The sequence below is a fragment of the Macaca thibetana genome, chromosome 17 (genome assembly GCF_024542745.1).
Source record: "Macaca thibetana thibetana isolate TM-01 chromosome 17, ASM2454274v1, whole genome shotgun sequence".
NCBI classification, from domain to species: domain Eukaryota; kingdom Metazoa; phylum Chordata; class Mammalia; order Primates; family Cercopithecidae; genus Macaca; species Macaca thibetana.
The window spans coordinates 80903696-80930297 of NC_065594.1; the positions used below are offsets into that span (position 1 = coordinate 80903696).

Sequence of the window (26602 nt, forward strand, 5' to 3'; positions counted from 1 at the left end):
ATAAAGATGTTCTTTGAAACCAATGAGAACAAAGATACAACATACCAGAATCTCTGGGACACATTTAAAGCAGTGTGTAGAGAGGGAAATTTATAGCACTAAATGCCCACAAGAGAAAGCAGGAAAGATCTAAAATTGACACTCTAACATCACAATTAAAAGAACTAGAGAAGCAAGAGCAAACACATTCGAAAGCTAGCAGAAGGCAAGAAATAACTAAGATCAGAGCAGAACTGAAGGAGACACAAAAAACCCTCCAAAAAATCAATGAATCCAGGAGTTGGTTTTTTGAAAAGATCAACAAAATTGACAGACCACTAGCAAGACTAATAAAGAAGAAAAGAGAGAAGAATCAAATCGACGCAATTAAAAATGATAAAGGGGATATCACCACCGACCCCACAGAAATACAAACTACCATCAGAGAATACTATAAACACCTCTATGCAAATAAACTGGAAAATCTAGAAGAAATGGATAATTTCCTGGACACTTACACTCTTCCAAGACTAAACCAGGAAGAAGTTGAATCCTGAATAGACCAATAGCAGGCTCTGAAATTGAGGCAATAATTAGTAGCCTACCAACCAAAAAAAGTCCAGGACCAGATGGATTCACAGCTGAATTCTACCAGAGGTACAAGGAGGAGTTGGTACCATTCCTTCTGAAACTATTCCAATCAATAGAAAAAGAGGGAATCCTCCCTAACTCATTTTATGAGGCCAACATCATCCTGATACCAAAGCCTGGCAGAGACACAACAAAAAAAGAGAATTTTAGACCAATATCCCTGATGAACATCGATGCAAAAATCCTCAATAAAGTACTGGCAAACCGGATTCAGCAACACATCAAAAAGCTTATCCACCATGATCAAGTGGGCTTCATCCCTGGGATGCAAGGCTGGTTCAACATTCGCAAATCAATAAACATAATCCAGCATATAAACAGAACCAAAGACAAGAACCACATGATTATCTCAATAGATGCAGAAAAGGCTTTTGACAAAATTCAACAGCCCTTCATGCTAAAAACGCTCAATAAATTCGGTATTGATGGAACGTACCTCAAAATAATAAGAGCTATCTATGACAAACCCACAGCCAATATCATACTGAATGGGCAAAAACTGGAAAAATTCCCTTTGAAAACTGGCACAAGACAGGGATGCCCTCTCTCACCACTCCTATTCAACATAGTGTTGGAAGTTCTGGCTAGGGCAATTAGGCAAGAGAAAGAAATCAAGGGTATTCAGTTTGGAAAAGAAGAAGTCAAATTGTCCCTGTTTGCAGATGACATGATTGTATATATAGAAAACCCCATTGTCTCAGCCTAAAATCTCCTTAAGCTGATAAGCAACTTCAGCAAAGTCTCAGGATACAAAATTAATGTGCAAAAATCACAAGCATTCTTATACACCAGTAACAGACAAACAGAGAGCCAAATCAGGAATGAACTTCCATTCACAATTGCTTCAAAGAGAATAAAATACCTAGGAATCCAACTTACAAGGGATGTTAAGGACCTCTTCAAGGAGAACTACAAACCACTGCTCAGTGAAATAAAAGAGGACACAAACAAATGGAAGAACATACCATGCTCATGGATAGGAAGAATCAATATCGTGAAAATGGCCATACTGCCCAAGGTAATTTATAGATTCAATGCCATCCCCATCAAGCTACCAACGAGTTTCTTCACAGAATTGGAAAAAACTGCTTTAAAGTTCATATGGAACCAAAAAAGAGCCCGCATCTCCAAGACAATCCTAAGTCAAAAGAACAAAGCTGGAGGCATCACGCTACCTGACTTCAAACTATACTACAAGGCTACAGTAACCAAAACAGCATGGTACTGGTACCAAAACAGAGATATAGACCAATGGAACAGAACAGAGTCCTCAGAAATAATACCACACATCTACAGCCATCTGATCTTTGACAAACCTGAGAGAAACAAGAAATGGGGAAAGGATTCCCTATTTAATAAATGGTGCTGGGAAAATTGGCTAGCCGTAAGTAGAAAGCTGAAACTGGATCCTTTCCTTACTCCTTATACGAAAATTAATTCAAGATGGATTAGAGACTTAAATGTTAGACCTAATACCATAAAAATCCTAGAGGAAAACCTAGGTAGTACCATTCAGGACATAGGCATGGGCAAAGACTTCATGTCTAAAACACCAAAAGCAACAGCAGCAAAAGCCAAAATTGACAAATGGGATCTAATTAAACTAAAGAGCTTCTGCACAGCAAAAGAAACTACCATCAGAGTGAACAGGCAACCTACAGAATGGGAGAAAATTTTTGCAATCTACTCATCTGACAAAGGGCTAATATCCAGAACCTACAAAGAACTCAAATTTACAAGAAAAAAACAAACAACCCCATCAAAAAGTGGGCAAAGGATATGAACAGTCATTTCTCAAAAGAAGACATTCATACAGCCAACAGACACATGAAAAAATGCTCATCATCACTGGCCATCAGAGAAATGCAAATCAAAACCACAATGAGATACCATCTCACACCAGTTAGAATGGCGATCATTAAAAAGTCAGGAAACAACAGGTGCTGGAGAGGATGTGGAGAAATAGGAACACTTTTTCACTGTTGGTGGGATTATAAACTAGTTCAACCATTATGGAAAACGGTATGGCGATTCCTCAAGGATCTAGAACTAGATGTACCATATGACCCAGCCATCCCATTACTGGGTATATACCCAAAGGATTATAAATTATGCTGCTATAAAGACACATGCACACGTATGCTTATTGCGGCACTATTCACAATAGCAAAGACTTGGAATCAACCCAAATGTCCATCAGTGACAGATTGGATTAAAAAAATGTGGCACATATACACCATGGAATACTATGCAGCCATCAAAAAGGATGAGTTTGTGTCCTTTGTAGGGACATGGATGCAGCTGGAAACCATCATTCTTAGCAAACTATCACAAGAACAGAAAACCAAACACCGCATGTTCTCACTCATAGGTGGGAACTGAACAATGAGATCACTTGGACTCAGGAAGGAGAACATCACACACCGGGGCCTATCATGGGGAGGGGGAGGGGGAAGGGGGGAGGGATTGCATTGGGAGTTATACCTGATGTAAATGACGAGTTGATGGGTGCAGCACACCAACAAGGCACAAGTATACATATGTAACAAACCTGCACGTTATGCACATGTACCCTACAACTTAAAGTATAATAATAGTAAATAAATTTAAAAAAAAAAGAGATATACGGTTTCTTTTTAAGGAGATACAAATGTTCTAAAAGTGGCTGTCGTGTATACAACTCCGTGAATATGCTAAAAAATCATTGAATTGTACACTTCAAGTGGGTTTACTGCGTGGTATGTGGATTACATCTCAATAAAACTGTTAAACGGGTTTTAAAAATTAAACATCCATAGGAAATTTTTGACCCATTTCCTATTCTCCCTTTGGTCATTTTTGTTTCTTTGGCCATGATGGTCATATTTTGAACTTAAATCTCTTTTCTGGGTTCAAGGTGTAGATGATAAAATTCTTGATCACTGTTTGAATATTTCAACAGAAATTCCATTTTAATCTGCTTAAAGCCTTCTTTGACCCTAAACCATGTCTCCTTTTGGCCTCCTCCTTTCTGTCCCTGGACCAGCATCCTGGCAGTAGCCCAGCATCAAGCTTAGGGTTCCCTCGGCTTTCCCTGTCCTTCCTGGCCCACGTCTCCATTCTTACTATGATGAGTTCAGTAATGCCAACATTACTTCTTTCTGGATTATCAGCACAATTCTTTAAAATAAGAACATTTAAGTGCAAATAACGCATCTTTAATTTATAAAGCCTGGACAAATAAAAGGAAGAAAACTTACCTATAATTGCCCACAGACAAACACGATGAACATTTTGGAGTATACCTTGCCAGTGTTTCTTCCTATACGTATCTGAGCTCATAAAGTTTTCATTCTTCCATCACCCACTTTTTTCAGCTAAAACTTTATTGTGATTATCTTTCCATAACCATACCTTTTTACGTAGAACATTATTTGAAAAGGCTGTGTTGTAGTGTATTATATAAAGGTCCCTTGACTATTCAGCCTCACCGCCTTTTCCAATCTGTCTTCCTGAACCCACCTGAGCCCATCTTTGATTGCATGAAGCAGTCTGGTATCTTGGTGAAAACCCAGGGTGCCTGGACACTAGTTCCCTGCTACTCCACTTATTAGGTGGGTGACCTTGGACAAATTATTTAATCTTTCTACACCTGTTTTCCTCATTAGGATATGGGTAACAAAAACAGCACTAGGAACAGTGCTTTGTACTTTGTGGGCACTAGGATGTGTCTGATTCCTCTTCTTACCAACCTTTTGTGGTTTCTCTTCTCATCAAAAAAATTCCAAACCCCTTAGCCAGGCATTTCAGGTGCTTGAGGATCTCTCCCTAACTTACATTTCTGGCCTTGTTTTTCAGTGTTTTCCTACATGGGCGGGAATGAAATTAACACTCACAATTGAGATTGGGTTAGGTACTTTGCATAAACAAGGTAATCTAATCTTCACAATATCATTGTGTGAGAAGCATTCAAGGCAGACATAGGTTTGGAAGGATTAAGTGACCAGACCAGGCCACCACCTCTCCTAAAGTAGGATTCCAATCTCAGAAGCTGTGATTTCGAAGCCCACGCTCCTTCCTCCTTGTTCTGTCCCTGCCTCCACACTGTGACTCTTCTTCGCATGCTCTGTGTCTTTCTTCACTGCTTGCTCTGCTTGGAAGGTCCTTTCCTGCTCATCTCAAATCCTGCCTCCTCCCTGGAGCCCTCCCAGCACAGTACTCCCAGTTGGAAGCACAATTTCCCATGCTGACATCATAGATTCCACGTTATTTCTGCTTCTCATAGGCTTTTGAAAACTGCTGACTTTATATTACTGTTGCTTGAACATGAAACACATGTTCTGATTGGACAGAAAATGCTGCAAAACAAAAGCAAGGACCTCCTAATGTTTCCATTCCACATTTCATTTCACCTATCACAGTGCCTTGGACACAACTGATATTTCATGACTATTTGTCAAAAGGTATCCTCAGCGTTTGTTTACAGGGCTTTGGTGACTAAGTCCTAGGCTCCATATCTATGACTATATTGATCTCATGCCATCTGTTGAGTTTTAAGAAAACAAACAAAGGAGCAGAGGGAGGAAGTGCTCAGCCTCCTACAAAAAAACATGTTTTCCCAACTGGAAACTCTGGGCGCAGCAACTCAAGCTTCGCTGTCTTTAACAGGAACTGTGTGTGATCTAAATGTCGGCGTATCTACTCTCCCCTTTTCTTTGGATTTAGCTCTTCTTTTAGTAAGATGGGTTGAAGTCCTCCGATAGAACTGACGTCACCTTCGCTCATATGGCGTTCTCGGCCTTGGCCTCTTATGTTTGGATTTGAGAAGATACAAGGACTCAAGCCCCGTCTCACCATGCCAATTTCTTTTCAATCATTCTGCTTGGTGCTGGTGCTCTCTGTGACGGCTAAGTCTCCTTAGGCTTTCCATCTGAGCCTTGCACAGACCTCACTGCTCTAGGAAACAGGATAAATGCTTCATGAAATCTGTGTCTACGCTCATCTGCTGGCTGCTGTCACCATCAATCTTCAGCTTTGGCTGGGGATGACTAGCTAATGTAAAATCACCATGCTCTTAGGCCACTGTTAATATACTGAGTCATCCAAGATTCCTAGCAGGCTTCATCCTGAAGTGTTGGTATTATCTTTCTGGCCTCTGTTCAGTGTGGATCGAAAATCACTCTTCTTTCCACACACAAGCTTGTGGATGTTTGCGTCAGGTCTCTGTCACTTCCTTTATCAGCTAATTTGATACAGCATGACTGTCAGGCCACGTTCCTTGTTCTGTCTTCTGAGATTTATCAGAGCTCCTGGAATCTCTCCCAGTCTGGCCTTTGTTTCAAATTCTCATTATTAATATAATTTATAGTGTATTTTGGCTGGACAAAGATATAACCTGTATTTTGTAACAATTAGAGAACAATTTGTATCATTTAAAATCTGTATTAGATACCCATATTTGCTGGAAATATATAATGTAGTTCAGGTCTAGTAGGCCTTTTGAAGATACACATTTAGGAACTAAGGCATCATTTTATTGGGATCAAAGATAAAATACTTTTCTAGTTTACACATCAGCAGTAGTTGGATTACTTTATTCATCTATTTGTAACATAAGAATCCTAAGAGAATGGGACACAGTATGATATTGCAAAAATTGTCTAATTATTAACTAAACTGTGTCTCCCGCTTTTTTTTTTCTGGAATACACAACTAAATTCCAATCTCCCTTGCAGTATCCCTGCTCTTCACAGAGGAACATGGGTGCAGAGGATTCTCCCACAGCCCATTCAGATGGAGATGGCTCTCCACTCTTATCTCCAGCTCATTGAAGAAGGCTCTGAAGACATGGCAAAGGGTGGCGACACAGGATAGAAGGCATGTGAGTCCCTGAGTGGTCATTTGGAGGAGAGCTGTATATATCGTATATATCGCAAATGTATATATTGCAACTGATCCAAGATACAATATATACATTTCATTATGTGAAGTTACCGAAATATTGGGCTTGCTACAACAGTGAGCCTCCCCTTATAACCAACGACTGAAGAAAGAGAAAGAAACGCTGTGGTGCAAGTATTCAAGTTTGGGTCTTTGTGGAGGTCCTTGTTGGTTGTCATAAAGAGGGAGACTCTGGGCAGCTAGAGCTAATATAAAAGCACTGGCTTTCTAATGGGGAGAAAGCTGGAGTGGGGAAGCAGTAAAAAGGGGTGAGAACCAAACGCTGCCTCTTGGACATTTTTGCATGGGCTGTTTGCTGATATGAGTCTTATATGACAACAAAGGAGGATCAAGTTAGCTAAGACCTCAAGGGAAAGTATCCGAAGCTCACAGCTACAACAGCTAGAATCTTGGGTGACCACGCTCAAGTTGTCAGCAGTGGATTGACACTGGAATAGAAGGGAGGAGTGACATTCTCTGAGGTGTGCTTTTCATCTTATTAAACTTTCTAGCCAGAAGAGACATATCGCATATGTTAAGCAAAAAGGAGTTTGTGGGAGGAGAATTCTTAGAGTTGTATAGGGAGTTCTTAAAGTAGGCTTGGCAGCCACTGGTACCACATATTTGCCAAGGGAGTGTAAACTACCTTTTTTTTTTTTTCTTTTTAGGGACAGGGTCTCTTGCTCTGTTGCCCAGGCTGGAGTTCAGTGGTGTGATCATAGCTCACTGCAAACTTGACCTCTTGGGTTCAAGTAATCGTCCCTCCTCGGCATTCCAAAGTGCTAGGATTATAGGCACATGCCACCACACCTGACCCTTAATTTTTATTTCAAAAGACAGAAAGGTACATCTTACCCTTCTAATAATGTTGGGATCATTGCACTTGGCCAGTTTTCCAGCAAAAAGCTGAACTCCAAAGCTTGCAAAAACGAGCATTAATGTCAGCAAAAGAATGGAGACCTGAAAGAAATTGATGAAACGTTAAATCTCTTGGTAAAGACTAAATATTAGGTTTGGTTTAAATGGTGACATAAATAGGAATTTTAAGATAACACTGTATAAATATCATGGGTTTTTGATGATATATTTTAACTTTTCCACCAGAGGCCATATAATTAGCCTTACTGGAAGGTCAAAAGGAGAACATTAACAAGATTTGAGTTTGTAAAACGGAAACATGAATTTCATGTAAGAAAACGGAATAAGGTATTTTTGAAATGGCTTGAACTTTCCTGATTTTAAAATCAACACCTTGCTTTTTTATTTAATGGAAAAGAAAAAAATGTTTAAATAATTATATTTTGACCATTTTTCTCCCAAATGGAGATATATATATGTATATATATAATTTTTTTTTTTTTTTTGAGACGGAGTGTCACTCTGTCACCCAGGCTGGAGTGTAATGGCACAACCTTGGCTCACTGCAACCTCCACGTCCTGGGTTCAAGCAATTCTACTGCCTCAGCCTCCTGAGTAGCTGGGACTACAGGCGCCCGCCACCATGCCCAGCTAATTTTTGTATTTTTAGTAGAGACGGGGTTTCATCATATTGGTCAGGCTGGTCTTGAACTCCTGACCTCAGGCAATCCACCTGCCTCAGCCTCCCAAAGTGCTGGGATTACAGGCGTGAGCCACTGTGCTCGGCCTGGATTCATGTTTTTATTAGCAGAGCACAAATGAGCCGGACAGTGGCTTAGCTGTCTTGTAATCGTGAAGGTGTGCATTAGAAGAATGTTGTATGCACAGAGGAAAGCAGAGAATTCAGTCTTGAAAAGCAAATCTGTTAATTAACTCATGCTCCCTCTGCTGGCTGACTTCTTTGGTCTCAGCAGAGAAGAGTGACAGAGGGTAAAATTTGGGACAAGTGAACTGCACTTGTTGAATAACCTAAACATACACCTAAGTATACTAAAATCACACTGACCACCATCAGTGAAAGGCACAAATTCTCCTCTAAAATTTATTAGTGATCAAAAGATTCATGTACATTAGTCGTCAGGTGATACTTTCTTTTAATTCCAGCTGTGTGAAGAGCCACCGTTTTATGGTTTTGCATAAAGAAAACAAGAATTTTTAAACACATCTTTAAAAAAAAATCAGCAATTGGGAGACTGAGGTGGGTGGATCTCCTGAGGTCAGGAGTTTGAGAGCAGCCTGGGTAACACGGTGCAGCCCCGTCTCTACTAAAACGCAAAAAATTAGCTGGGAGTGGTGGCACGTGCCTGTAGTCTCAGCTACTTAGGAGGCTGAGGCACGAGAATCACTTGAACCCAGGAGGTGGAAGTTGCAGTGAGCTGAGACTGCACCATTGCACTCCAGCCTGGGTGACACAGCAAGATTCCGTCTAAAAAAAAAAAAATCAGCAATGATATACCTCTAGTAACATCACAATCTATCTCTAAAATACATTCGTATCAACCACAACTAAAGCTGTTTTCTCATTACAGGTATGTCTCTAGAAAGCAAGATCCAAAACGAGCCTATGTAAATTAACTCATGCTTCTCATGCACAAGCAGACCTCATCAATAATAAAAAGAATCTTTTGATCACTGTTTTGTAAGGCAAAGCTCTTTCTGTAACAGATTGTGAACAATGAGCCTCTTTCTTGTTGTTTTATCTCTGGCCTTGTGTTCAGAAGACCCTAAATCAACATTTGCCCAGCTAAAAAGTACGTTTTGCCCCCTCAATCATCTTTGTAATCACTCATTACTGTAATGCTGAAGTTACTTAAAGTGGGTTATACCTATATGTTGCATTTTAAAAGTTGTTTTGTGTTAACACTCCTGAGATCTAGAGAAGAATTCTGTGCTATACTCTTTCAAGAACACACAGAATGAAATTAGGAGCCCAAATGCATGAATTCCTAATCCCATTTGTGGAGTACACGGTGTTGAATCTTCTTATCCTTCATTTTCAGATGGGAGGAAACTAAAACCCAGAGTATAACTTAGAGTCAAGAGGTAGGACCGAAAGAGTCAGCAGATACGAACTCTTTCAAATCTCAGAGTGCTTCTCTTTAGGTGAATTAAATAAACTCCTACGCCAGAGGTGCCCACGGGTAAAGTGTTTGAAGGTGCATTGTGTTTTGTTAGTGCCTCTATAACCCTCTGGCAATAACCAAAACTACTGAATTGACCTTGATAAGCGAGACTCACTTTTTCCTCATTAGCTACTACAGTTGGACTACTGTGAACTGGAATCAAAGGATAATTCTAACATACCAAAAAAATTTCCTTGAAGCCGCTGAAAAGTTCTCGAACAACTTTCCTCATCTGGGGCACCAGTTTGAATATGCGCAGAGGTCTCAGGCACCGAAGGACCATTAGGAGCTGAGCTCCTGATTCAGCAGGTACATTTTGAGGCATCCAACAAAGAAATATCAAGCTCACCTAAAGGGGAAAAAACAACCTCTGGAATTTATACAATTCATCTCCTGCTAGTTACATTTTCTGAGAGCGAACTGGCCACAACTTTTCATTTAGCAGAGATTCCACTCACTGGTTGTACGTGCAATCCGTTAACTTTAAACAACAAACCTCATCTGGACTTACTAGATACCTCAGAGGAAAGTCATCATGTGTATGCAGGAAAGAAATGGAGGTGTCCACACCGTGTGTGCGTGTGTGTGTGTGTGTGTGTGTGTGTGTGTGTGTGTACACCAGTGCATTCTTTTAACTTACTACTCTGGAGGCTCCGCTGATGTCAGTATGGCTGGAATTCCTTTTATCAAGGTTACTGCTATTTTATCAATGATCTGCAACATGCTACCTGTTAATGATCACAATTTTCCTTGTTGTGTCTGCAAAGACAATGATTTCATGCCTTCTTGGACGTACAGAAAAAATAAAAAATTCTTTGAGCCCATTTCTGTGGTTTTCCAGCCAGTTTTACTGGACAGTTGAATGGGCACCTGCTATAGCCAGGTATTTTATGCATTGGAATCAGGAGAGAGGTCCAATCACAATCACTTTAGTTGGCTTTCAACAATAAGGGGCTCATAATCAATAACATGGTTTATATGAGACAAACCTTTTTTTTTTTTTTTTTTTTTTTTTTTTTTAGTATAGAAGCCATAAGATTTGTGGGATGCAAACTAGGTTTGCTATGTTAGACCTTATTCGTGTATGTCTCATTCATACATAAAATTGTGATTAGTGTATTTGAACAACATAACTATCCATAGATATTTATGATGCTCTTAATTTAGATTTTACATGCATGGCCCTTATTTGTATATAATGAACTATGAACTACTCTAGAGTCCATTTAAGAATTCAGTTAGGGAATCTAAACCTCTGTGACTCATACTATATCTTGCACTTATACCAAGAAATGAGGAGATTTTACAAAACCATTACATTTTTCATTTAGGAAATAACCAAAAGCTTACAAGATATATAAATATGTCCATTACTCCACCAAAGTCTCTGATGACAGCAGTTGGAGTGAAAAATAAGCCATCTGCCATAATCTTCAGATTAAGCTCAATGCTCATGAATATCACAAACACATACTCAGCAATCTGAAATGGGCAAAAGGCAGTGTGGTTACAATGAACGGAAAAACGGCAGGTCAGTATTTTACCTCCTAGTTGTAAGCTGAGATTTAGCAGCGGTACCTGCAAAGTAGGTGCATGCATGACTCTTCGAAACGGGGACTCAAACATCATGGAAATGCAAGAGCAGATGGTTACGATGATCATGACCCAGTCCAGGTAAGTGACCAATCCCAGCAAATCACTGCCAAAGACCAAACAAAACTGAGAAACATAAAGGTTCCAGGAAAGGCTTCTAAGACTTAGAGATGATGGCTTCTGTGGCTCTATCAACATGACTGGTATTTTAAAAACATCTTTCCCCAATCATCTATTTCACAGCACTATGTAGCAAGAAGACAAAAGAGAATTTTAATATTTGTATGCAGCATAAAATAGTACATGAAAACTTCAAATGTGCATAGAAAATGAAGTTTTTAATGCTTACTAAAGTTGATGGTACTTTGTATTTTTCACAGCTCCTGTGACAGGGTCTGTTTTAGATCTGTAAGAGAACACATATATAAAATTCTGCAACACAGCAAGCATGTTTTAACTTGCTAAAAATCATATTTGCAAACATCTACCTAAAATCTCTTGTACATCCTCTCTACAATGTCCATTATAAAATATGTTAACTGTAGGTGACTCTGGAGGTCAGAGAACATTAGACGAAAGAAAAAATCCAAAGAATTTGCAGTTGATGCTTATGAAAATAAAGTTTTATGTTTCTCAAAATACTTGATTTTAGACCTTGTGACTTTGTTCAGAATTTTCTAACATGGGTAGTACCAAATTAAATTTTGACTTTCATTTAAAAATACTCATTTAAAATCTTTGTCTTAATAGCTCAAGAATGTTCGTTCTTTGAAATTATTTAATTAAATCTCCACAATTTAAATAGACTTCTTCCTCCTGCATTTAACTGTGATGTTGTAGAATGATTATTTAGAATTTCTTGGAAGGCAGATTCATTGTTTCTACTTTCAGGAAGCCTGTGAGCACTGTCAATGAGATTGCTTACAGTCTTTGCGTATGTGTCCCCAGTTACAACAGAGTCTTCATCAATTGTAATCAACATCAGCTGCCTTGCTGATAAAAGGGAAATTCCACCACACTAAGTGAAGTGGAGAATTAGCCATGAGATGTTAAGGTGCAGGCAGCCAACAGGATAATTCAAGATAAAAAACCTACTTCGAGAAGTGATCAAATCGATCTCTAAACTGGCATTTTCTTCCTTTACTTTGAAAACTCATGGAAGATTTTAATAATTATGACTCAGTTGTTTTAAATTGTGAAAGTCTTTATAGAAGCAGAAAGAACAATACTCTGGCAATCAAGAGACAGCCAGGTAGTAGCTGGGTCCCTGAGCAAAGCCATCAACTTCTGCACGCTTAAATGTCCTCCTCTGTTGAAGAAGGGGGCACACAAATGACACTGAGTGGTCCCTGAAGTCTCTTCCATCCCTGAAATGTTATAATAGTTTGTATTAGTTTCCTTGAGCTGCTGTAACAAAGTACCACTGGTGCTTAAGACTGGGTGGCTTAAGCAACGTAAGTTTATTTTCTCATAGTTTTGGAGGCTGGAAATCCAAGATCAAGATACCAGCTGAGTTGGTTCCTTCTGAGGGCTGTGAGGGATAACCTTGTTCCAGGGCTGTCTCCTTGACTTGTGGACAGCCGTCTTCTCCCTACATGTCTTCGCAAGGTCTTCTCTCTGTGTATGTCTGTGTCCAAATGTTCCCTTCTTATAAGGAAACCAATCATATTGGATTAGGGCCCACTCTAATGACCTCATTTTAATTTAATTAACCTGTTTAAAATTCCTATTTCCAAATACAGTCACATTCTGAGGTTCTGAGGGTTCAGACTCTACTATATGGATTTTGTTGGGGGAGAACAATTCAGTCCATAACAGATAGCGATTATTATATGCTGCTAATTAATAACAAAGAAAGCAATTTACTTAAACGATGGCATCAGGGACAGTCCAACTACATAATGGGAACATGGAAAGTTTTCTCATTTCCTCCATGACTCTTAATGTCTTCGGAATATTTACTTAAAGGTACCGATATGGTTTGGCTCTGTGTCCACACCCAAATCTCATCTTGAATTGTAGCTCCCATAATTCCCACGTGCTGTAGGAGGGAACCAGTCAGAGATAATTGAATCATGGGGGCGGTTCCCCCATACTGTTCTTGTGGTAGTCAATAAGTCTCATAAGATCTGATGATTTTATGAGGGATTTCTGCTTTCACTTCTCTCTCATTCTCTCTTGCCTGTGCCATGTAAGATGTGCCTTTTGCCTTCCACCATGATTGTGAGGCCTCCCCAGCCACGTGGAGCTGTGAGTCCAATAAATCTCTTTTTCTTTATAAATTACCCAGTCTTGAGTATGTCTTTATCAGTAGTATGAAAATGGACTAACACAGGTATGCTTGACAAAAATCCATTTCATCCATTGGTTGCCCATCAAACTTGGCTTAGGTGTCCACAAATACAGTGTCTTCAGCATTCACCCTACTGATGGCTTCTTACACATTTCTTCCATGTTGGTAGAGTAGAGACAGCGGACAGTGGGTTTCCTTCATATAACAGTTGGTAATGAAAGCACTAGTCAACTTTACATTATTCTCCAATAAACCAGTTGAGGTATTTTTACCACAAAGAAACTACAAGCCTGATGGAAGACATGGACAATGACCTTCATTTCACCATGTCCTTTAGTCTCCTTTCGTCTCAGTATTTCCAAAATAAAATATGGAGTTAATAATTCCGATATAAATGTATCAGGAAACTGCTAAAATGCACAAACAAAAATGGCTGTATTGTGTTTTATCGATGCGAGTTTTCTATAAATGTTAACTACTTGCGACCTTTGTTTGTTTTCCACCTGGTCGGGTGTTCAGCAAAGAGGAGCAGCATGATTAATTAGTCCACAGTTTATTTTGTGACCCCATTAGGATTACATGTTCCTTCTTCTTCATATGACAACACCCCTGCTGTTTGCATGGCTCAGGCCAAACACCTGGCTGAAATGAAGTGTACTTACGCGTTGAAGCGTGCTCGGACCACCACCCGGCAAAAGTTTCTGAACCTGTGTTCTCTCCCGACGATGAACAGGGGCTTATCGAAGTACGGGTGGTTCTCTCTGAGTTCCTCTTCTTGAACTTTCCTTGGAGGAGAAATTCGTGGGAGAATAAGGCTAAGGGAAATGCTGCCATTCTCAAATGAGAGCCATGGAACACTGCAGCAACCTGTACCTTTTCATCTCTGCTTGCTCCTTTTTCTCCTGAATCATCTTTATCTCACTGTCTTCTCTCTGTGCATTTCTGTATCTCACTGTATTGGAATGCTAGAAATAAAAGGGGGTATGTTAAAATAGGAGGGTTTTGAATGCAAAATATATTATCAGTTAAAAAAATTAAAACCACTATCTCCCTCGATATAGAGTATAAATATTAATTATATATATTTACTGTTAAACATATATTTATGCTAAATGTATATTTTATAATATGTATATTTATACTAAATGTATAGTTATAATATGTATATTTACACTAAATGTGTATATTTACAATAAATATATTTATACTATATTTACAATAAATATATATCTATGAGTTGTATATATTTACAATAAGTATATTTATACTAAATGTATATATTTACATTAAATATGTATAAACTAAATGTATGTATTTACATTAAATATATAAATTTACAGTATATATAAGATTAAATATATATCTTTAATGGCCACAGTCTTCATAGCAAGAGTATTTTTTCCTCTGAAAAGTAATTCATTCAGCACATATTGACTGAAATCCTATTACGTGCCAGGCACTGTTCTAATGTGTGGGATATGGCAAGTGGAAACAAAATATCCTTGTTCTCATAGGATGTTCTAGTCAGTGGGAAACAGATAAAAAATAATTCAAAATAAGTATATTAGAGGATGCTGAGTGATCTGATTTTTTTTAAAAATCACAGTGGGTGAGAGGAATAGAGAGGCATTCACAGGCTAGAAGATTGTGATTTTAAGTGACCAGGTCAGGGTAGACCTCAATATGAAGGTGCTATCTGAGGAAAGACTAGAAGGATGTGAGGGTGTAGGTTGTGGTAGGGCTGCAGACATGTGTTCTTCCACAGCTGGGAGCAGGCCCGGCATGTCTACACATGGAACAGCCAGGATGCCAGTGTAGGTAAATCTAAGAGAGGTGAGCAGGCCATGTGGGCCCTTCACAGACCTTTAGATGGACCCCATGGAAGGTGCAGGGCCAGAGTTCCAGTAACTCAGTAGATTTTATAGAAAGCTCTCCTTAGACTTAATTATCTGTGTCTGCTATCATTCAGAATAAGTGAAAAAGTTAAAATTCTCTAATTTAAATCTCCCCTTTGTGGGAGAAAAGACCTTATAAGAATTTATTGGAAATGATCAGAACCCCATGACATTTTGCTATGGAGAAGATGGGAGATGGATTTTGCTCTACTTCTAGATGAAAGATAGGGTAGGAAGTCTCTGAAGAAGTAAGCTCTGGCATTTAGACTATTCAAACAGGGCCTTTGCTGTCTATGTTTAAACACATTATTTTCAAAGACATGTTCTGATTTGATTCTTATGTAGGTTGTACATTTCGGTTGAAACGCATTGATGGCGCTTTGAATGAGGGTTGCCTCTTTGACTTTTTACCTGAAAATGTTCTCCGTGCAATATGGCTGACTCTGCAATTCTAAGTGCACAGGCCATGTGTTGGATTTGATGGCAATTCCATGTCAACAATATGGTAGCCAATCAGATAGAGCTCTGGATATTAAAAATCATGGCAGTAACAGATCTTGTGCCAACAAGAACCATGTCTATAGGGTACTGGTGATACCAGGTGTTCTCATTGCCAACTTCTAGCTCTTGATTTTGCCTGGAACACTTAATAAAAACCATCTACTCAGACGAAAACACACAAGTTTCTAAAGAATGAAAGCAGATGTAGTAGGCCAACACTCCAAAAACTCAAGAAATAAGAGGTAAGTGGTGAAAAAGAGAAAAACAAAATAACCCCAAGGCTTTGCTAACTTTCTCTTGCTAACCCTCCTTTCTCAAGTGCCATCCTTGACTCTGAACATTCAAGACTACTTTTTTAGCCAGTTCATCCAGATTCAACCTAAGGCCTGTCTTTTAATCAGGACTTTATAATTACAGTTATTTAATATGCCTTTCCTTTCACTGTAATCTTTGCATGGTATAGCTGCTGGGCCATCTAACGCTTGGCTTCTATGCACTTTTTTCGTGGCTCCTTCATTTCATTTGGGTCTCTGGGATAACGCAGAGGGGTCTACGATAACCATCATATCTAAAATTCCCAGCCCCCAAATCCCCACCTTTGATTTCTTTACGTGACTTCATTTCACTTTACATTACAAAGCAAATCTGTCACAGTAATGAAGAGACGATGGAAAATAAAAAGAAATCACTCCAGAAATTCCCTTATATTTTTACGAACTTATGATCTGTCTCCTATTCTAAAATTTAAGCTCCAGGAGGGCATTGAGTCTATCCTATTTCCCCACTGCTCCTCATTCCTTAGAACAGGACCCAGCACATAACAAACACTTGATAACTATTTATAGAACTAGTAAATAAATACATGACCTAGAGTCTTTCTTGGGAAATACTAGCTAGTCTTTGACAGAAAAATTCTTCTAGAAATAAAATTTCACTTCCTCATATAAAAGCCCTGAAATTATAGACCCTTGATCTAGATTCTAGAATATTTGATTCTTAGGGAATATTCAAAGTCAATGATGCAAATCAAACCTATCTAAAATGCTTAAAGTGTCTTTAATTTCAAGTCAAATGCAACTGATATGACACTTTTGTGTTACAATTTTAACTAAGACATGTGCTTTGTGTGGGATGACTGGAGTTTTCTGCTGTTAACAGTTACTTCTGGTACTTGGCTACATAATTCATATCCTGAGTTTCCTGATTCCCTCTGGTATGAAGTCTTAAGGAGACATGGGAATGCGGCAGAAAGACTCCGGCACTGACACTGTCTAAGCAGTCATTTAAATACATTTTCATAATCATGCTTCTGAAATCCAAAGCACTGCTTAAAACTTACATCTTGAGTCAAAGTTTCAAGAGATTTTCCCCTGCTGATCCTCTGGCTGTTTGATCCATGTCTTAGTGACCTAAAACAACCACAGTCACTGGTTAATACATTTCACGATCAAACCCTCCTTTCAAGCAGTGACCATGGTAAATTCAAAATAAAACACTTTTTCTGCTACAACACCACAAATGCCTATGATTTCTTTTCGTAGCAGAAGCTTATACTCTTTCCAAATGTCTTTGATGCCATCTAACAAAATTCAGAATTTTTCCTTCTGATCTTAAAAGTGAGAATTTGGCCATCTCCAAGGAAAAGGATTGTGAAGTAGAGATGTTTTTGAATCTTTGGATCTGAGTAGGTGTTTCATTGTTGTAACAAACAGCAAATAGAACTCGATTCCTCAGCCATGCCTGTCTGGCAGCCAGGGCTGACAGCGGTGGCTGTGTACAGCAACCATTTCCTGTAAAACCCCCTCTTTTTTACAGTCGCTGAAGCCCTGTCTTTCTGAGTATTTACCTGCGCTCTTGGCGGATGTGATGCTGCACGCTGAGGATTGACCTCTCCTTTGCCGGCTGCCCCTCGAATGATCCACTCAGCATGCGCTGTCGGGTGCAAGCTCTAGGAAAAAAAGAAGGAGCCCAAGATAAATGCATGGTTTGTACACTTGAGATGAATAATACATAAGTGCTCATTACTTTTATTATTTTAAAGGCAACACCAATGAAAACAAAGTACAGCAAATAACGTATAATTATAAAGGAAAATGAACTTTACGTTCTGTGTCAAGAACATTTACAAAGCAGAAGTACACGGCTATGAAGAACGGCTGGAAAATAAACAGAAAGCTCCCCTCTTGCCCCTCCTCCTTCTGCCTCCTCCCTCCTCTCCAAAAATAATGGTAGAGCTTCTATCAGGAGGCCATAAGAAGGAAGGCCAGCCTACCCACAGTGATAGGGTTTGGCTGTGTCCCCACCCAAATCTCATCTTGGATTCCCACGTATTGTGGGAGGGACCCAGTGGGAGGTAATGGAATCATGGTGGCAGCTCTTTCTTGTGCTAGTCTCGTGATTGTGAATTAGTCTCACCAGATCTGATGGTTTTAAAAGGGGGAGCTTCCCTGTACAAGCTCTCTTGTCTGTTACCATATGAGATGTGCCTTTCACCTTCTGCTATGATTGTGAGGCCTCTCCAGCAACATGGAACTGTAAGTTAATTCAGCCTCTTTCTTTCGTAAATTGTCCAGTCTCAGGTATGTCTTTATCAGCAGCATGAAAACAGACTCATACACACAGGCAATCATGATGTTGGTTTTGAATTTAAACAAGGTTTCTAATAAACCCCCTTTGGGAAGGATTTGTCCACTCAGGCTTCTGGAATGATGAAATATATGTTCCAAGGAGATTTTGCAGAACTTTAGGAAAACATAAAGTTTAGAAGCAAAAATGAGTCATAAAGAGCAGTAACTAAAGCTGGAATTATGCACAACGATGTAAACATACTTAACATGACTGAACTGTACACTTAGAAATGGTTTAGATGGCAAATGTTATGTGTTGTTTTTAAAATCACTGTTCTAAAAAGAAAGGCACACAGTTTTTGGAATTATTACCTACAGAAACCTCAGTCTGAAGCTTGTGGCTTACTGGTAACCAGTTACCACTTGTTTAAACCATGGAGACTTTTAAAAACATGTTCTCTTTGGACCATAACTGGACTTGTGTTAATTTCAGATTTGCTAATGAGTGAAGACAACTGGGTGGCCTAACACCTGTGGTGTGAACGATTTTCGTGAGAAAAAAAATTATTCTCCAGAAAATTTTCTCCAACTGGGAATGACAGGAATTCCCTTGAGATAGTTGGTAAGTGGCAAGAAAATAACACAAGGGATTAAAAGACTTGTGTGCCAGAAGTTACATTGCTGTGAACCAGTTGGGTGATCTTTGGGCCCAACTTCCTTAGTGGTAAAATGAAGAGAAAGGCTTGCTCTGAAAGACAGCTCACAGGTTGAAAATGCAATGATTTTATCATATGCAAATCTAATGATACTCTATTTGCTCAACACCTGAACACATAATTCTGTCATTTTTTACATATAATTTTCATATTTAATATGTTTATTAAGATGCATTTGTTGAATGACTTTGAATAATATGATTACTGTCTGTCTCAGAGTTAAGATCTTTGAGAAAAGGATTTGTATGTGCTTAGCACACTTAAAATAGCAGTGCTTATGATACATGTATAATAGAAGCATTTTTAAGTACTTAAATATAACACGTATTACAGAAGAACTTATTATATAATAAATCATATAAGAACTTATTATATAATAATACATTATATAAGAACTTATTAAATATGTCATATTTAAGTCCTTAAAAATGCTTTTAATGTGGATGAAGATAATTATGGTGAGTATCTATGAAAAACCATACAAATTCACTGAATGTAAATGTATTCTTGGAAACAAACCCCAAATAATCATTATTTTTCATTTACAACATGAAGCAACTTTTCTACAGATGCATAAATATGTCTAAAGAGAACATTCTGAAAAATCTCATTCCATTATACAAGGAGACCACTGGCCACACACAGGTTCCTGGTGGATGAAGGAAGGACAGCAGATGGAAGTTATAAACCTGAGACTGGATGGTAGATGCAGGAGCAAGGGAAGGGAATAGAAGGGAAGTTTTATAACCCTTTGGCCTGGAGCTGACCTGGACATTGAAACAGGTATAGAAAGATGCCCACGATAGGATGTTTCTGCATAATGAAACAGCCTTGTACTGCCTAAGCCATTGTCACTTTCCTTGGCCATGTAAGAAATTTTGCTATTTTGGAAAATAACAGTGTTGCCAGAAAGCTATGAACTTCAGTTGGACACAATCAGACCTGCTAAGAGGTTACATGTACTCTAATCCAATGTGCCCAGGTTCATACAAAAGGATGGTAGAAGTTTGCTTTATTATTTTTAAAGGAAATACAATGTTACCATAGATAAGCATATACAGTAAGGCAAACCATGAAATACCAAATAGTGTTTTAACATGCACAATATAATGACAGACTGATACAAATGGGTTCTGAAAAGTAACATGAAATGAAAAATGAATATTTCACCTATGTGAAAGCACAAAAAAATGACTTGTTTTATACTCCATGTTCCTACAGTATGTTATTAACCAAGCTTGTTTAATGCTTACGGCATTTTGTTATCATTAGTTATTCCCCTTACTAGGCTGTGAGGTGATTAGGGACCACTTTATCACTCAGCCTCCCATTCCTAGGAAGTTCAGTTCCTGGCCCTCAGGCTGCCTGCTGAACAGAATGAGTAAGTGAAAAGGTGGGGAGGGGTGAGTAGGGAGAGTAGCATCAGGTGCATGGGGACTGTGTGACCCCATCCCTAACTTGCTAGTCTCTCACGGTTCAAAGAAGTCCAGCCTGCAGTGCAGCTGCTGATGGAAAGTTCTGCCTTTTTCTGGAAGCCTAATGGAGAAGATGAGTTGAGAAAACATAAGCTTTAGAAGCACACACTTCTGACTTCAGCTTTTATAAGTTGTGGGACCTTAGACAGGTGATGTGCTTTCTCTGAGCCTCCATTTCTCATATGTAAAATGTAGAGAACAATAATGCCTTTCCTTCTGACTTCACAGGGAGTTGGAAGAAGTAAAGATGATTATGAATGTGATAGCACTTTGGAAACATCAACACTTTCTTTGAATTTTAGTTGCTATTATTTCCTGTTGTATCTTGTCCTGTGTCATGGTGGATGTTATAACACTCTACATAGCACTGGGGACTGAGCAGCAAGTTTGGCAGAGGATAATAGCAGAAGCTAAGTCTTTTGTGTTCTGACTGATAGTGATGTCCATTGTGGACCCATGCCTCCACCCTCAGAAAAGATACTGCATTGTTATCCCAAACCGAATGTTCTCTGGAATGAACGTCCATAATGGTATTGTGGCAGGCAGGTTTCTAAGATTACCCTGATGACCTCTGGCTCCTGGGTTTCACGCCCTTGGGTACTTACTTCCCTCCCCTTGAATGTGGGTGGCACTTAGTGACTTCCTGTTAAGGAGCAGAAGAATGGGAGAGGTTGCAGAACACTATGACTTCTGTCTTCCTAGAGCGCTCTCTCTCTCTCTCTCTCTCTCTCTCTCTCTCTCATGCTGACTTGCTCTTGCCCTCTTGTTTGCTTGCCCTGGTGAAGCAAGCTGCATTTTGTGAGGTGCTCTGTGGAGAGTTCCCCTTGGGGAGGAATGAAACCAGCTGGAACTGAAGCCTTCACATCACAGCTCACAAGGAACTGAATCCACTAATAACCATGCGACTGAGTGGGGCTCTTCCCATTCAAGTCCAAATGCATGTAGCTTGGAGAGAGACATGACTAAGTGATGCCCAGATTCCTGACTAAAACTGTGAGATGAAAAACGTGTCATTTAAATCACTTCAGTTTTGGTGTAATTTGTCATGCAGCAATAGATCACGAATGCAGTTACCATCACTGCCTTAAAAAGACTAAGCCTAATGTGCAGTGTGGCTTACAAAGCCCTGTTTAGACTCCCTCTAACCTCCCTTTCTGGTCTCGTCTTTACCAGGAGGAACCTCATTCTCTCCATGCCATTTTCTTTGGTCTTTTATATTCGTCACATACGCCATGCTCCAAAGAGCTCCAAGAGAGCAGGCATTGTCTTTACAATTGTTCATGATTATTTCTCAGCTCTTATCCACAGTAGGTGCTCAATAAATATTTGTGGAATGAATGAACCTTGAAATTCTGTGAAGATCAAATATTTTCTTTTTTGATCACTCCATGCTTCTGAAGCATGAAAATCATCACGGACAAAACAGCATGTGTTTAAAATATACTTTTGAAAGGGGCAAGTTAAATAATCTTAATTTTATCTCAAGTTAGAATATGATGCCACTCAGGAATAATGGGCTGCATACCTACGCTAGAAGAGACAGTAATGAAAAAAAAAAGACATTGCACCTTACAACTGAAAAATGCATAAATCTTTCTCTACGTTGTATGTGAAAGCTATTACGGAAGCCTGAAAGCCAACGTGGAAGCAGAGCAGGCTGTAGCAGGTGAACTTATTTCTATTCCTTTAACTGGAGATCAGATCTGTTGCTGGGAACGTGGTCTCCAGATACCTCCTCTTATAGGAATTGAATACTTGCAAGCCGCACTAGTGAATAACTACAAAATTTGAGACTTCTAATATTTTATATAAGAAATGAGATGCATACATCTTTAAAGTTACCAAGTAATGGACCTACGCAGAAGGAGAAATACTCGAATATTCCATTTGGTTATATTTTGCCACTTTTCATTTTTCATTAGGGTTGAGATGCCTTTTGGTCTCACATAAGCACAAACGAGGTACGTTTTCAGGAAGAAAATGTTCATTTATTTGTCATCCAGAGTAAGAGCAAAGCTAATGGTGCTGGAAAAATACTGTGATCTTCAGGGACAGTCTCACTTTTCTTAGGGGAAAGACTGGGTAGTGTCAGGTATCAAGGTTCTTAACATCTTCCCTAGATCTCTTCATAATGGCAAGTACTAGAAGGCCACTTTTTAAGGAACTCCATCTAGTGGCTTAATATAAAATATTGGCCTGCCTCCTTGGCTTCTGTAACTGGGAGGCACAAGACTTCAAGTGTCTGGTGAAAAATAATGAAGTCTTTTGTCTTGTCTGAGTGAGGAAATTCTGCATTATGCAGGCATATGTAATCCCTTTATTCCTGTTCCCTGGAGGAGAATTACAGTGAGGCATTTTCCTTTTCCCAGTTGGGGTTAATGTTATGCCCTCTCTACCTTTGAAAGTAAAACAAGATGAGGACCCCTGAGGATGATTCAAATGTGGGAATATTCTTCAGCAAACACACATTCCCAGTTGCAAAAATATTACCCCTGGTTTCTTGCCAAGCCTTTGAGAAAAAAAAATATGAAAGATTGATCCTTTTTTTTCCCCCTGCATTGCCTTTGTGCTGTGGAATTTCAATTGCTCCTTATATGACAGCCATATATATATATAATCTTTTATGGAGGTTGGGGAAAGAGAATCATGTCTTGAAATTGTCTCTATTTTTCTTGACATTTCTCCATCTAAAATATTTTAAAATTGGCCCAAAGATTATGGTTATAAGAGAGATCTTTGGAGCTTTATCAGCCTTTAAACACCACTAGTTGTTTATAGACACAGTAGCAGGGGGTCCCCGGTTCGTTTCTTCTTTGTCTCCATGTCTTCTTTCTTAATGTCCCAGAACAAGGGTGTGGGAAAAGCCTATACATTCTGTAATGAAAGGGAGAGGTCTATGAGTCTTCGAATTACTTTCACTCATTATAGAAAAGTTAGATTACACAATGCCATCTGGTATTAAATGTAATTACCATCTGAAGGAACGGGAGTATAACTTTGCAGAGCATTCCATTTGAGGGATTTTGCTCAAATCTTGAACTCCACAAGTAATACATTTGGAAGTATTATCCGAGGTTGGTTAATGTAATGTAATCACATTAGCAGACAACAGGAAAATGGTCTTTCAGTGGTAATTATGTAAAACTATGACTGTATAACTAAGAGAATAGATAATGAGTATTTCCTGGAAATGGCTCTTACCTGACTCCACTAGAGTGACAATGTGATCTTCCCAAGTAGAGACAACAGCGGATGCTAATGGGTGAGCTCGTCGGTAATGGCCTCTTGCTGAGATGAGGAAAAAGCTGCATTTTTATCCTAGTGGATACCCCACTCCTTTGTGAGTCAGCCCTGTCCCGAGTAAGTGGATCTGGCTTTTTCATAGCAACCGCGGGTTAGTTCTTCCCAATCTTGTGTTATTCACAAAAATGTTTTCATAGAAAGGCATGTAAATACATGGGCGACCAGAACTTCATTGTAGGCAGAAAATAAAATAAACCTTGAATGTCTTTATCTTATGCACTTATACCCATACTATAAACAAAAAAGAAAAATTAACTCATGAGAAATCCATGCCTTTAGTGCATCTATTAAATTTCAGCATTAAAAATGTCTGCAACCCCGCATCATTCACTGGGATTCAAATTTAGTAACCCAACTACTGACTCAGAAATGTGCAGATTACAATGCAAAGGCTGAACTTTTCACTACAATAAAAGTGAGATTTTGTAAATGTTGCAGAAACTGCATTGGCCAATTTTCAACAGATATGTATTCCATTTTTTCTTTACTACTTTACTCTCCGGTGATAAAATAACAAAAGAAAGACCTTGTTAAAATATCTTCCTGTCTCCATAGTTTTATCTTTCCCAGAATGCCATATAGCTGGAATCATATGGTATGTAGACTTTTCAGACTGACTTCTTTCACTCAGTAGCATGCACTGATGTTTACACTATGTCTTTTCATGACGATAACTCATTTCTTTTCCATGCTGAATAATTATTCCACTGTCTGGATGTACCATAGTTTGTTTATCCATTCTCCTACTGAAGGATATCTTGGTTGCTTCCAAGTTTTGGCAATTATGAATAAAGCTGCCATAAACATCAATGCATGTCTATGGAGACACATATCTATGTATTCCTATGTTCATTTCTATGTCTGTGGAAACAGTAAAAAGATCATTGGTTGCCAGGGTTTGTGGGGAGGGAGGAATGAATAGGTGGAGCGCAGAGGATTTTTAGAGCACTGAAATTACTCTGTATGATATTATAATGGTAGATACACGTCATCACATATTTGTTCAAACCCATAGAATGTACTACTCTAGGAGTGAACCCTAGTGTAAACTACAGATATGGGGTGATAGTGAGGTGACAGTGTAGGTTCATCAATTGTAACAACTGTACCACTCTGATGGGGATGTTGATAGCTGGGGAGACTGCCTGTGTGGGGGCAGAAGGTACGTGGGAAATCTCTGTACCTTTGCTGTATTTTGCTGCAAACCTAAAACTGTTCAAAAAATACTCTATTAAAAAAATCCTCCCACATCTGTTTGGTAAAACTCAATAGTAGCCCTTCTAATCCATAACACTATTATCATCACTTTTGGGTTTATCCAAAAACAATCTATAAATCATATGCTATCTCATAAAATATATTTTGATTACCACAAATCAGGTACTATCTAAAAATGTATTTATATTATTTTTGTTTTAGTTATATTTTGCCGCTTTTAAATATTTACTATTTTATGTTTTATGCAAAAACATATGCCTACACATCTTGTCTCCTTACTTTATGGTTGTCTGAATACAGTTAATTTTCATCTATCTACTTAGTTTATTTCCAAATAGCCTTTCAACTAACCTACTAGAGTTTTTAAGTGTCAGGAAAACCTTAAGAAAAAGCCAACAATAAGCAGCCAGGCTTAATAGAATTACAAAGATAAATATTTATGACATTCATTCTCAATACTCTATTTTCTTAAAACTTGGGATTATTCATACCAAATGCTAATAAAAAAATCGCTGCTATCTCAGGGGTTGCCGCAAACCCTAGGCTGCAAGGGTCTCTGTCCTTTCTCTCATCTGTAGGGTCAGTCCAGCACCTTGCCTTTCCACTGAGGAGCCCAGCTCAAAGGTCTAGGGGACGCTGTAAGGCACTCGGGCCCTCCCAGTAGTGTAGAGGGTGTCTTGCTAGTTCTGCCCAGAATGCAGAGCTGCAGAGAAATAACACGACCTTATCCAAAGTTGCTGAATAGCTGGCTAACCTATGGAACAATAATTATGAAAGGAGAACTTTCCAAATGGGAAAAAGCAAATGGTGTGAAATGCCTGGCATGTGAAAGACACTACAGAGATATTTCTTGAATGAATGCGTGAATTCTTAGGGGCACTTTCTTTCAGGAAAGAAATCCAGCTAATGTCATTTACATAACTGCAGATTAGTAAATACATAGTGATTTTATATATATGTAAGTAGTATATTGTATTTATAGTCATTAAATGATTCTTTTAAAATGATGAATAAGAGAAATACTAACTCTATGTCTTTTATTAAATCCATTTAATTTCTGTATTAAGTAGCATTAAAGACTATTCCTTAAGACTTAAACAATTATTAATATAAGTGCATAGTAAAGAAAGTTACGTTATAAAACCAAACGTCAGAATGCAAACATCATGTGAGACTGAGCATTCGAAAGGTTATAAAGATACTGTCCTCGCTAAGGAGGTACTCATGGCCAACCACGAAAGGATGGAACTTTCTAAAATAATGTAAAATGTTTAATTGTTTTATTTTGACATTTCTCTATTCATTCAGCCTTGCAGGAATGATAATGCATTTTTGCTCAATTTCAGGGCTTTGAATAGAGGAAATCTCAACAAAGGTAGTGACGCTTTTGAAAGCACATTGCTATTTGTTTTTGATTTCGCCTGATGCAGAGAAAAGGTCACTGCCTTTTG

At 38.7% G+C, this 26602-nt stretch overlaps 1 protein-coding gene across 7 annotated transcripts in view; it reads right to left on the bottom strand.

Moving 5' to 3' along the window:
- NALCN (sodium leak channel, non-selective) overlaps positions 1 to 26602 on the bottom strand; it is a 358280-nt gene that overhangs the window by 44933 nt on the left and 286745 nt on the right. For 6 of the 7 annotated variants that reach the window (XM_050766656.1, XM_050766654.1, XM_050766655.1 and 3 more), the window contains 10 exons: positions 23832 to 23918; positions 17719 to 17820; positions 17212 to 17281; positions 14350 to 14441; positions 14139 to 14261; positions 11533 to 11589; positions 11169 to 11289; positions 10941 to 11072; positions 9772 to 9939; positions 7405 to 7509 (listed from right to left, as the gene is read on the bottom strand). In XM_050766656.1, coding sequence (XP_050622613.1) covers positions 7405 to 7509; positions 9772 to 9939; positions 10941 to 11072; positions 11169 to 11289; positions 11533 to 11589; positions 14139 to 14261; positions 14350 to 14441; positions 17212 to 17281; positions 17719 to 17820; positions 23832 to 23918 — 1057 coding nt within the window. The remainder of the gene's footprint in view (positions 1 to 7404; positions 7510 to 9771; positions 9940 to 10940; positions 11073 to 11168; positions 11290 to 11532; positions 11590 to 14138; positions 14262 to 14349; positions 14442 to 17211; positions 17282 to 17718; positions 17821 to 23831; positions 23919 to 26602) is intronic. The other variant, XM_050766657.1, reaches the window with a different exon arrangement.